Source organism: Syngnathus scovelli, chromosome 2 (assembly GCF_024217435.2).
Source record: "Syngnathus scovelli strain Florida chromosome 2, RoL_Ssco_1.2, whole genome shotgun sequence".
NCBI classification, from domain to species: Eukaryota; Metazoa; Chordata; class Actinopteri; order Syngnathiformes; family Syngnathidae; genus Syngnathus; species Syngnathus scovelli.
The window spans coordinates 341,770-355,125 of record NC_090848.1 but is presented as its reverse complement, the minus strand read 5'-3'; the positions used below and the strand labels follow the sequence as shown (position 1 = coordinate 355,125).

The window sequence follows — 13,356 nt, the reverse complement described above, 5'->3', positions numbered from 1 at the left end:
GCGAGCGCTAAATGCACAAAATGCATCCAATCATCTCATTTGTGCGACCTGCCTGAGTGCAGGTTTACGATCAATTGTGATTCAAGGAGCGTGAGGACTGCGGGCGTGGGAAGCAGCTCTTATCGGAATCAACCGTTTTGTTTACCAATGTGGCTGCATGCATCGCACGTCCCATGCTGTGCAACGAAGGCGTGTTCCTCTCTCTCTTGATAGGAAATGCACGCGATGACCGCCGGGTGCTTTCGTTACACAGTCACTTTACAGTTTGACGCCGCATCGGAGTTCGGCTCAAGATTGCCGAGCGGCACTGTCGGACACCTCGAAGCCAAGGGAGAGTGTGACGCCAGCTTAGCCATGACAAAAAAGCTTGCTCAACCCGAAAGCCCACGAGGAAATAGAGGCATGCGAAATGAATGGCTGTTGGAATATGGCGCTATGGATTGTTAAGAATGATGAACTGAGACCAGACCAAACCAAACCAAACCAAAAGCTTCCAGTCCAGAGAACGATCCATTGGTTAACAGCCTGGCTAGCTTACGTACCTGCCGGAAATGGCAAGCCCTCGTTTAACAGGCTGTGAACGACCTAAAAAAAGGATTTTATCGATAAATGCCAAAGAATGGGGGGAAAAAAAAATCCCCAGCTAATGACGCCGTCTTGTGAAACTCTGGCTGACTGTCAGGACAATCACTTGGAATGTGTCCGCATCAAGTGCTAATTCAATATGAGGTGAGACTGTTGGATGAGCGCTTTTGTTTTGCCGCGTGGGCAAATGGCAAAGCTGTTCAATACTCTCACTCTGACTTACTTGTGACTTTGCGGCGTCCTTCGTGACATTTGTGGCTGCCAGGGGAAACGGCGGCTACTTATCTCATGGTGTCTAACGGCTTATCTACTGCTCGCCGGCGCGTCGATGGCAAATCAATGGAGGCCTTCAGTGCGCCATCAATATAGTAACAAATGAGCGATTTAAACAACCAACGCCAAGCAATCGGTGGAAGCTGACAGACAGACAGACAGACATGTGCCGAAGCCGAAAGAGGCACCAACAGACGTCCGACGTAATTCACCTCAAACCGGGAGCTTGGCATTGAGCCACAATATTTTGCTGACTACCGTACGCGTTTTTGAGAGGAAAGTGTCGCAGAGCCAAAATATTGGCCAATTATACCAAAAGTCTACTCATCATTATCCCCTTAACACACTGACAACATTGCGTCTATAAATAGCAAGCCAGACAAGATGACGGAACGCTTCAGGCTTCAGTTTCAATTCAACGTTGGCGTTTCTACGTCGAGTTGGGAGGGGAAAGAAAAAAAACCCGGCACTCACTCCAGCTGAGGGCTCAATCAATACGACACCTGGGGGAAAAGTGAAAATGACGGGTGATGCTGCCGTAGCAGAGGTGATGTGAAAATTAGGCCTGACTTCATTTTCCAGACAGACATTATAGCTCCAGCTTCCGAGGGAACTTTGCATTTATGATTCGACGGCGGCAGATGCTGCAAAAGTGAAACGAAACAAAGCTTTTGTGTTCATCTCGGGCTGGAACGCTGGCAGATAAGCAATCCTCAAAGGCGGCCATCGCTCGTGAATTGAAAGTAATATTAAGTGAGGCAGATGGCGCATAATGCAGAGAGTATGAATTGGCCTTTATATGCGTTCAGTCCGGACTGACCGCTCGCTCGCTCGCCCGCTCGCTCGGTGATTAAATCTCTTTTGCGCCTTACGTATCATTTATGATAAATGGAGACGCTGACATTTCTACAAAAGCGTGTGGCATTGCCCACCATTGCGAATAAAAGCTTGTCCAATATCCTGCTCGGCCACACCGAGGTTGACAACACCCATGCAGAATGGAACATTTGAAAAAGTGAGCAGTACGAGCCTTACATGCTGGAATTGCACATTTAGACAAAGGCCCATTTTCATCATCGCCAATTGTAGCTCTTTCTAAAAATAGATCGTAGTTTGTACGCTTCGACTGTAGCAAATCCGTCGAAAGGAAACCAGTAGACTTGCGTCAACTGGCAGTGTAGCAAGTTGGTTGTGTTCACGCCCACAACTTCGCATACTGCCTGTTTCCAAGCTAAACGAGTGCTGAAAGATTATTATTATTTTGTTTTGTCCCCCCCTTATGTATTTAGAAAAACAAATCCCTGAAATCGCCTCACATGTTCTTTAAGATGTTTCTAATGACCTAAGAAAGCCTGTGCTAGCATCAGTGTTTAGGAAAGAAATACTTTGCTGATCGATAACTACTGTTTTTAACCGAGAATGACAACAATTGTCATTTGGCCTTTCATTTCGAGTTCTACCCAAGCCGAAATCTGAGAAGGGGTCACTTCTAATCATACAACTGTATAATTCGACACCTCATTAGTCTTGTTAAATGTCAGGCGTTGGTAAGAAAAAGGGAACGTCGCAATCATTCTACTACTAATTGAACAGTTGGCGAACGAGGGTCACTGCTTGAGTGGGCATACGAATACAATCAAGCAAATAAACAAGCATAAAAATGTGACCTTTCAAGTATTCATCTATTGTCTATCTATTGGCGCATTGTTCATCGACAAACATTTGAAGCTTACGAGGGTGGAATAATTACTGAAAGGGCTTCCTGCGGTTTTATGATTAGAAAATGATAGGAGGATTAGAAACGCACGGCACATTTTTCAAAATGTCCTCTGACATGATCATCCAGTTGACTGTGGCGACCGTGAAGGCGTCCATTCTTTATCATTCCAATTTAAAGCAATAGCAACCGAGGCAGATGGCTCAACGTGCGTGCGACATGAAGTGCGTGTGCGTGTGCGTGTGCGTGTGCGTGTGCGTGCAGTCCAAAGCCGTCTGTGGGTGCACAATGAGTTGAGTCCGCACTCACACTGACCACAAATTGTCACTGCCCACACTACTGCCAGCGAATGCCCGTCCAATGTCCTGACCGGCTACACGCTGAGGTTAAAGATGCCCGTGCCGAGTGCTATTCTACAGCCATCGTGACAATGCAGGTCAAAGCGGTGGCAACGTCATTTCGGTGGAATTGGCAGGCAGGCAGGCAGACAGACAGATAGATTGTGAGCTTCGTGGACGTGTGTGCTTGGATTTCATTTGGAAGAATGGCAACGGTGTGGAAACCTCTCAATCAATGTAAAAATTCAAATTATTTCATAGAATGATTTATTCCTAATGTTTGATTCAATGCAATTATCATTCTGATTGACTTTTTTGATACTCTTAAAATGAGCCCTTTGCAAATATTCATTCAGTTCACAGCATTGATTTGTGATCACCCTTGTCCAACTTCCCATCAACCCTTATTTTGCGCACTCGGCAAAGACGTAGCAAAATCATCAACGAGCTGAAATGACCTTCGCTGCTTCAAAATACAATAGCCAGGTGAATGTAAATGTAAAGAAGAAGAGATCCAGAGGATAAAAGGCAATCTTGCAAAGATGAAAAACGACAGAAACATGCTACAAATTTTTGCATTTTGTACGATTGATTTCTTTCTATAGACGGTTGATCTCCTCGCAGAGACACAAGTGGATCCAATGTCTTTTGCTCGTAAATGACCCCACACGCAAATGCAAGCGGCCGCATCGTTTGCAAACCATGAGCCCACCAAACAATCGGTTCAAATGTCGCATAGACAGACTTCAAGCAAGATTTGCCAATTGGCAGAAAATCCGTGATTGCATGTCTGGGAGGTGGAGGAAAAAAAACCTCACAATTCCAAGAATGTTTGAAGCAGCTTGTTGATGCGTTTTGGTTTTTTTCTTTCTTTTAACGAGAGCGTGCTCCAATTGAATACGCTGCGAGAAGTTATGCACACTCTGGAAATGTCATGCACTTCAATCAAACAGCCTCCCTCTCTGTCTCTCCCTCCCTCCCTCCCTCTCTCTCTCTCCCTCCCTCCCTCTCTCTCTCTCCCTCCCTCCCTCCTCCGCTTTCAGTCACGGTGAGCACAGCAGCTGGCACTGATGAATTGCTGTTTGCGTGCAATTTAAATATGCATCCTCATAAGTAGACGTGTCTGTCATACTTGTTCCTCGTGGAATACACAAGAGCTGCCCCGTCATGCTCTACGACACACAGTGGGAGCAATAATGACGTGGAAATATGAGCAAACACGTTGGCTGCATGGCTTGCTTACCTGAGTCCGCCCAGAGATTGAAGCATGAAAGAAAAAGAGGGGAGGGAAAAAAGGCCATTATTTTTCTTACAAAGTAACAGTTAATATAAAGTCCGCTTTAATTAGAAACTGCAGTATGAACTCCCTCGGCATCCAGAGTGCAAAAAAAAAAAAAAAGAAGCTTTGTGTACAAGCAATCCCTCCCTCCCTCCCTCTCCCACTGCTCCCTTTCCTCTCGGGGATTGCGCAACTGCTTAACGATTTGATTTTTTTTAGTCAAGAACAAATTAGCATATTTGCTAGCGCATTCCACCCAACTGGGAATCATCAAGGTGTCGAAACAAAACAAAGTAAAAGCCCTCGGAAAGTTTACTTTTTCCCCCCAGTCAGGATCGATGGTGCGCAGGAGGGGGCGGGGGGTGTTAGTGAAGGGAGAGGACTCCGGGGGGAAAGCCGGCCGGCCGGGCGGGCGGCTCCGGAGCGAGTGGTAATTAACCAACTTGTAAAATAAAGTAGATGCGGCGGTGTAATGATTGGCAATATACTCTTGATGCCCTTGCAGGCAACGCTTAAAGGAGGACTCGCGGCCGGCGGCCGGCCGGCAGATGCGCAGCGAGGAAAACATCCCTTCCACTCCGTCTCCTTGAATAGACGATTGCTCCTCATTTGAGATTTGCTTTTAAAAGTGGCCCGCATTATTTGCAAGATAGGCTTTGAGGTATAGCCTCCGCCAATGCGCTTTGAATAATAAAGTTCAAGTCCCAAGCCGAGATACGAAGTTACATGTTGATGACGAGCACAATCGTGATGGCCACCTGTAAAGCTCATTTGCAAAGACTGTCGAAAAGGATTATTTTCAATTTGGATTTGTTTTGCTTTTTGGGGAGGGGAGGGGAGGGGAGGGGAGGGGCGGAGCGAGCACCCAGACAGAAACCAAGACAACAGACACGTAGTAAAACGGCTAGGGTCATGCACTTTATAAAAAACAAAGGATAAGATCAATAGAATCCTATTGTATAGTCCTAACGTCTCTTTTTGACTTGCACAAGCTACAAACTTCAGATCCCTTCCAGTTATAAATAAACTCAATTTCATTCCATTCACTTTTGGCCTGCCAGTTATGCTCGAAGGTGACACGATACCAGCGGAGGTGTCATCTCTGAAGGTCTGTTGTATTTCAGTGAAAGTTAAAAACGCATTGCTAGACAACTGGGAAGAACGACGCAAGAATACATTTCATTCCGCCGTATGTGAGATGATTTGGCTCGGATCTACGCAAGTCGCTCATACTTTGAGCACTCCAGAGGTCTGACATGTGTCTTGATTGCCTGCTGCTAAGACACCCTCAAAAGTGTGACTTCAAACTTGCCCTTTGTGCTTGTTCACACATCGGTCGGCGCATGCTCACCGACTGCCAGACTGACAGCTGCGAAAAACACCAAATCAATAAAAAAAATAAAATACAAAATAAACTCAGCTCATTGACAGAGAAAAATACTGGAAGCTGTACATACTGTAGCTGAGATGAATGATGTATATTTGTATTGCTATTTGTTTGTTAGCAGCTGGCAAATGAATTTAGAATTTTTCCTTCTTGTCACCAAGTAGACTCGGACTTGGTCCATTTCCGCAAATGAGCCAGTTAGCGGTGAAATAATGACCGGTTTACTGCCACAGAACATAGCCGCGGCTACCGCTAATGACTTCCCAAATCAAGATGTCAATTTGGAGGTCATTCAGCAGAGTACCCAACGCTCATTTGCTTACAGCAAAAAACAAAAAAAAAAAAAAAACAAAAAAACATTATCCTTCTCCCATCTGTCGTATTTGCTTCCATTCAAAACCACCCGGGCATTTTAAAGAGCGAGCGAGCAAGCGAGCGAACGAGCGAACGAGCGCTTAAACAATTGACAGCGTATTAATGGAAAGCAAACGCGCATGCTTTCCTTTTTGCCCCTCCCAAGCTGCAATTTGCGGATTGAGGTGCTGTGATTTGCTATCGATTGCGGCGGCAGACAAAACATTCGCTAATGCGAACAAAGCTGCGGCTAAAAGACAGGAGACTTGGCAGAGGAAAGAAATGCGATGAAGGAGAATGTGACCCCCCCCAATTCCCTCTCGACTCTTTTAGCATATGACTCACACCGACTGGAAGGGAGAAGACCGAAGCTAACGGAGGCAAGCGTGATTAAGATGAAACTGAAGCAAGTACAAATGCAAACACACTTGCCCGATTAAGACTCACTTGACGCAAGAGGAGACTTACAACAAGCCACAAGTCCAATTTGTGCCTCGGCAAGATTATTATTATTTATTTTTCTATAGGTCTTGTGATAAATGTGCTGCAGCTAATGTCAAGAAGGACAACAAGAGAAAGCAACGAGAAAGTGGATTTAGCCAGATAGACAATAATTAAAAAAAATAACACCAAGAGCGGGCAGAATAGCATCAAGCAGCTCATTGACAGAAGGCATTTGGCATTAACATGTTTCAGCGGTGCAATAAGCTTCCTCCAAGGTCCTCTACTCTTCATACTAATTTCATTACATCTGCTATGCAGGGGAGACATCTTTGTATGCAAATGAGGACGCTCAGTACATTACAGAGCAAGCCCGCCAAGTGCATGATAATGAAGGTTTGGGCTGCATCCCATTGTAAGATGCGCTGAAGGGACAAATCTGACCCATGGGAAGATGCGCTGAAGGGACAAATGCGACCAGGAAACGCCACGCCGCGCACGCCAAACGCCCATTCCGTTGCGGATGAGTTAGCGGCGTTTACCGATGATCTTGACCATTCAAACATTTGCTAAGATCATTTTTGGCCATATATTTTAATGTTGCTGCTATGCGGCACAGACAGATATGTTCATTTTGCTTTTCATTTGTATTTCCTAATTATAACAGCATTCATACACACAAAGTTTAATATAAAAGACAAGTGAGGTTAGCGTTTTAGCTTGGCCCTCGACAACCGGCTCCAGTAGTTTGGGTTTCTCCAAACAGCTCCATTGTATCAGGTTTGAAGACTGCTTTCTCCCTCGACCGCATGCTTTTTGAATGACTAGTCGGGACTGTCGAGTGCCTGCCTACTCACCAAAAGTCAAGTTACACAACAGTCCTTTTTTGTTTTTTTTGAGCATCCCATTTCCAAAAATGTGCGTGAGGAAGCCATTCTAAAATCTGCGATGTAACAGTGGGACCGATTTTACGATTCACTACTGATTTTTAAACGCTATTATTCCAACTCCAAGACGCTACGGGGGCGTGTAAAGACCGGGCCGGCAATTCCGGAACATTCCCGCTAATCAAATCAGACTGAAATTGACACGCATTACCGTGTTCAACCTTAAGATGGCGCCACAGAGTCTCTTGCACCCCCTGACATTTCGACGGTGGCCATTTTTAAACGCTGCCCCTGCTCCTCTCAACAACCTCACCCTAACTGGTTTTCCTGGATGGGAGGAGGTGAGGCGACGACGATCAAAGTGAGCCCGCTGCGCTAACGATTCGGCATCGACAAGATCTGAGGTGGGCCACTTCCCCCGAGGCGTTGCTGCGGACAATTCTGCATTGCATTGACCGAGCGGCGATGCATTTCATGAAAGCGTTGTTGTTTGAAGCAGATGGGATTCCAACCAACGGCGGGCTGGCTGACAAGCTTGGATACGGGAATCTGCACTCCTGCAGCATGTGTGGGAGAAATTTCCTCAAGAGCACACCTCTTTTTCTTCTTCAGAGGAGTCTCAGTTGAGTGAAGTGGACTTGCTTCCAGTTGGCCTTCAAAGATGTACCATAACTTGAAATTGTAGTTTTAGAAACGAGGACGGGAAGGAAAAGAGCGCCAACAACATCTAAGTTCCGACTTCAAAAACATTCACGGTATCGAGTTGACTCCCTCCCAACGGCAGATACGACCACATTTAATGATTTGGAGAAAAACACAAAATTGTACAAAGCGACAACATATCATATAAGCAAGAGTCGAGCAATGTCTTTTTTTCCCCCTTCAGATTTAATTGAGCTGGAAATATCTTGCCTGTTTTGACTGAGAACAATGGTGACAGTCAAGACGTACGTTCGTGACATGGATTCACCTGCAATCAGTCACTTTGCCGGAAGTTTTGCTTCCCTTGAGGTCTGCCTTTTTTTTTTTTTTGTCTCAGAGGATTTTAACTTGGAGAGAACTCAGTAAAAACTCTGACAGAGAAGAATTTGCAATTGTGCCTGGAGATACACTCACGGCAAGTATGCTCTTAAGAAATGCATCGTTTTTAGCGGAGAGGGAAAAATGCCCGGTCGGTCGGTCGGTCGGTCGGTCGGTCGGAAGGGAAGTCAACGCTGAGGTCACACAGGCGTTTTCAATGGCAAACAATTGACGAAAGAGATGAATAAGTACGTATTAATGCAAAGCCAGGATTTGATAAGATGTGTTCAAAAAAGACGAGGGATGATTTGGGTTTCTCGCTTCTTTTCAGGCAGTGGTGGAAAGTTTCCCTTTTTCGGGACAGTACAAGTATGTGAAAATGTTTCCTTAACAAGAAGCTATCTGCTCGAGTTTCATTGAGGCTCAAATAGAGCAGCACATGTAGAATACTGGCTCTTCCGATATCCAACAACTGCAGACAGGTAACAAGTTCAAAGTAACACAGCCTGACGATGGTAGTCGTGATCAAAATTTACAGCTGGCGTCTCGCACAAGGTCTGAGGTCACACGAGGACCCGAGACGTGGAATGAGCTTTCGAATTCGCCGGTCTGCAGGAGAATCTAGCGCTACAAAATGAACAACAAACCAAATCTCATCTTTTTGCCTCTCCTCAAACACATGACAAAGAAAAAGGCAGAGAATGAAATCAATCTTTCACTTTGCTGGGCGAGATGGAATTGGAGTTGGGGGAAAAGAACATTCTTTTTGGTCGCCGACAGCTTGACAGCCCTTTTATGACGTCAAAACATTCAAATTCAGGCAAAGATCAAACTGGAAATCTACTATTATTTTGGAATATCGGCAGGGAATGAAATTAGCAAGCAGTACAGGAGTTCAAAAGGTGTTTGCTCCACTTTCTGAATTGATTTGCTTTATTACCGTATTTGCCGGTGTACAGGTCGACTCGGTGTATAAGTCGACCCCCTAAAATTCGACGGAAATTTACGATTTTATGATATATCCTTTGTATAAGTCGAGCTCAATTGTTGCATTATATTAAACTTCAAAATTCAATATGCGAAATTTATTGACGAAATGTGTTCAAATTCCGGGAGGCCGTGCGCATGCGGCTGTTTATAAGCACCGCGCAGGAGATCGCGGCCGGCGAGCTCGCGCACGCCGCCCGGCACCAACGGGAGGCCGGAAATAGCTCCAAGCCGAGCGGATCGGCACTTTATAAGCACCGCGCAGGAGATCGCGGCCGGCGAGCTCGCGCACGCCGCCCGGCACCAACGGGAGGTCGGAAATAGCTCCAAGCCGAGCGGATCGGCATTTTATAAGCACCGCGGAGGAGATCGCGGCCGGCGAGCTCGCGCACGCCGCCCGGCACCAACAGGAGGTCGGAAATAGCTCCAAGCCGAGCGGATCGGCACTTTATAAGCACCGCACAGGAGATCGCGGCCGGCGAGCTCGCGCACGCCGCCCGGCACCAACGGGAGGTCGGAAATAGCTCCAAACCGAGCGGATCGGCACTTTATAAGCACCGCGCAGGAGATCACGGCCGGCGAGCTCGCGCACGCCGCCCGGCACCAACGGGAGGTCGGAAATAGCTCCAAGCCGAGCGGATCGGCACTTTATAAGCACCGCGCAGGAGATCGCGGCCGGCGAGCTCGCGCACGCCGCCCGGCACCAACGGGAGGTCGGAAATAGCTCCAAGCCGAGCGGATCGGCGCTTTATAAGCACCGCGCAGGAGATCGCGGCCGGCGAGCTCGCGCACGCCGCCCGGCACCAACGGGAGGTCGGAAATAGCTCCAAGCCGAGCGGATCGGCGCTTTATAAGCACCGCGCAGGAGATCGCGGCCGGCGAGCTCGCGCACGCCGCCCGGCACCAACGGGAGGTCGGAAATAGCTCCAAGCCGAGCGGATCGGCACTTTATAAGCACCGCGAAGGAGATCGCGGCGCCTCATTGGACTTCCAGCGGGCCGCGCACTCGCGCACGCCGCACGGTTCAAATTTTCTAAGTGCAACGCACAATGAGATGCATGAGAAACGGCCTTGGTTACCATCACATTTGAAGCGATGAATACGAAGTTCAATTTTATGACTCGGTGTATAAGTCGAGGTCGATTTTTTTCGGTCGATTTTGGATCGAAAAAGGTCGACCAATACACCGGCAAATACGGTATATTATATTGTATTATATTATAGGATCCGATTGTATGTACAATTTCAAGCTCTTTTTCGACAAAATATAGACTTTTCAAGAATTTCTAGTACTCGGCAGCCTGACACCAGCTCCTCGTTGCATAACCAGACAACTTTTCATTTCTGGTTATTTCAAAAGCCCGATCCTCACAGTGACACACATCCACTGACAGATTAACGCGAGCGAGCGAGCGAGCGAGCGAGCACACGCTCACAAAGGCAACGAGGTGAAGCCCGAACGAACGTCTTCCTCGCCGCGTTGGCAGCGGCAGATCCGTTTGATCTGCCACTGGTGCTTTCTTCCTCGCGGCTAGCAGCCGCCGCCAACCCGATGCCAAAAAGAACTTCCCGCGTCCTGAAGACTCGGAGAGGACGGGAATTCCAGGGGGGGCAAGCGGCAAGCGCCGGTGCCGTCGAAGCGTAACAGCAGAGCGCAACTTTGAGAAAGTGCACCGCTTCACAGAAGCAGTGCTCATTGAAGCTCTCTGCCGTCTTCTCGACGCGTGTAGCGGAAATGTGACACCGACGTGTTGTCGCTTGTCTCTTCCCTGAGCAACTTGGCATTGGAGTACAGGGACTCCATCATCGATTGATTCCGCTGGATGATTCATCTTCATTAACGCTAAGCGGTAGTTAAGTGACCCTGACGAGGGAGGAGGCGCCCGCCCACTCATCACGTAAGCAAAATGGGGTCAAAAGGTCATCTGGTGCCATACGCTTGCTGACTCCATTTTGTGTATCAGAATGTAGAAAAAGTGAGGAGCAAAATTCATTCAAATGTTGCAATTGCGGCACGCAAAGTACGTCATTCTTTTCATTTGATTCATTCCAAAGAAAAACTTGAAAGACTCACGTTGTAAAACAAAAGACAAGGCCTGCCTTTGGTGAGAGAGAGAGAGAGAGAGAGAGAGAGAGAGAGAGAGAGAGAGAGAGAGAGAGAGAGAGAGAGAGAGAGAGAGAGAGAGAGAGAGAGAGAGAGAGAGAGAGAGAGAGAGAGAGAGAGAGAGAGAGGAAAGGAGAAAAGTTCCTTAAGCCACGGACGGACAGGGTGCTTGAAACGAGTCCATGTGTGAATGAGTAGATTTGTCTGCCATGTTCTCACTCACACAAAATGAAATCTGTCTGGCCGGCCATCATCCGCCACCGTTGATGAGGTTTGCCGCCGGGAGCGTCGAGCGCAGCCCGTAATTGAATGGCTGGGCAAGGAAAAGCACGCCCGAGTCTTGGCTTCCCATGAAAGCGCTAATGACGTGACGCGGGACGTACCCGCGCGTGGGCAGATGCTCGGGTTGCGTCGGGCGGCGCTCATGAGCGCCGACGGCTGACACCTATCCCAGCGTGACCTTGGCCACGAGCGGAGCGCCACGCTGTCAGCGCTCATCCCACTAAGTGACAGTCAACCACGGGAGCCTATTAGCGCCTGCGCCGGCCCAACGGGAGCAGGCGTGCAATGTGCGTGCGCGACGTGCGCGTATGCTACCTCAGGAGGGAAGCGCAAGGTTCACTGGGAGTTCACGGGGAATGTTCTACCCCTGCTCGTGTTAGTATCTATGGTGCGTAGACGGCAGGTTGTGCCTGACTGCAAAATGGATCCCAAGTCTCAGAATGGCCAGAGTCGCCACAGTGGCCCACCCGCAGGCAGGCGGGCGGGCGGGCGGGCGGGCGGGCGGGCGGGCGGGCGGGCGGGCAGGCAGGCAGGCAGGCAGGCAGGCAGGCAGGCAGGCAGGCAGGCAGCCAGGCAGGGCACGGGCAGTCGCTAGCGCTTGTTGGAAATTCCATTTCGACAGACGGACGGACGGACGGACGGCTTTCCGTTCCAAGCGTTGAGCAGCTGTCTGTTTTACATTTGGTTTCTTTCATTTGACGCACGCAACGAGATGACCGTAAAGGCCATCTGTCGTACTGTCGGCCTCCTCGGCGACTTCCCGCTCTCCTTCCAATGCACACAATGGACAAGCTCATGTTTTAGTCCCCAGGTATTGATCAAATGGAAATTCTAAATTGGAACCGTAGTCGTCGTATGATACCTTTTCAAAAGGTTCCATAATTAACACTGCATGTGAACAGAATGAATGACATCGCTGCATTTCATGTTTCTTTCGTTATAGCTAATTGGAACATTTCCATTGGTAGTTCTTTCATTTGTTCAAGCGGAGATATCCTTTAGTGCTCAATGGTGAGCTTTGTTGCTTTCATTTCAACTTGTTTCAGCTTTATGATATGCTCCCGTCCGTGTGTGTTCAAACTACGGCACGGGGGCCACGTGTGGTCCATTGTTCTTTTTTTTTTTTTCTTCTCTTTTTTTAACCATGAATACAGGCTTGAACATACTGAGTTACAGACCTCAAAGCAGACAAAAAGAAAGCAATCTAACAATGTAAAACTACGTAACAGAAAAAACAAATACAAAAGGTCAACGTGAATAAATACTGCTGAGGATAAAAAAATACCTCAAAGAGGTGGCAAGGAAGATACCAAACCAGCAAAATGGCAAGTGAAATCACACTTGCTGACTTTGGCGTAAAAAAAAGAAAGCGAAAAGAAAATGGGAGAAAAAAAGAACGCTGCGGCACCTGACAGAAAAACTGTTGATGAGCAACAAGTGTTGAAACTCCGTGGAGAGGATTGCAACAAACTGCTCATGGAAATACCCGGCAGCTATTAGCTATATAGCTATAGCACAGAACATGCAGCCACAGAAGTGTGCATATACGTATGTACATAGTGAGGACAATGACAATCATGAAATCACAGCAGAAAGAAAGTAGCACGAATGACATCGTGCTTCACTTTCTGCTCCCATCCCAGAACAGATTGCGCTTCTTTTGGCTTGGAACATTGAGATGGGATCCTGCTGCTCAGGACAG

At 47.7% G+C, this 13,356-nt stretch overlaps 1 protein-coding gene across 9 annotated transcripts in view; it reads right to left on the bottom strand.

Annotated features, from left to right (window-relative positions):
* Positions 1 to 13,356, bottom strand: part of LOC125987921 (neural cell adhesion molecule 2) — a 186,861-nt gene that overhangs the window by 96,916 nt on the left and 76,589 nt on the right. The window contains exon 1 of one of the 9 annotated variants that reach the window (XM_049752529.2): positions 4,157 to 4,308. The exons of the other annotated variants lie outside the window; for them this stretch is intronic. Coding sequence (XP_049608486.1) covers positions 4,157 to 4,214 — 58 coding nt within the window. The 5' untranslated portion in view covers positions 4,215 to 4,308. Of the gene's footprint in view, positions 1 to 4,156; positions 4,309 to 13,356 lie in introns of those variants that run through there. 9 annotated transcript variants of the gene reach the window in all.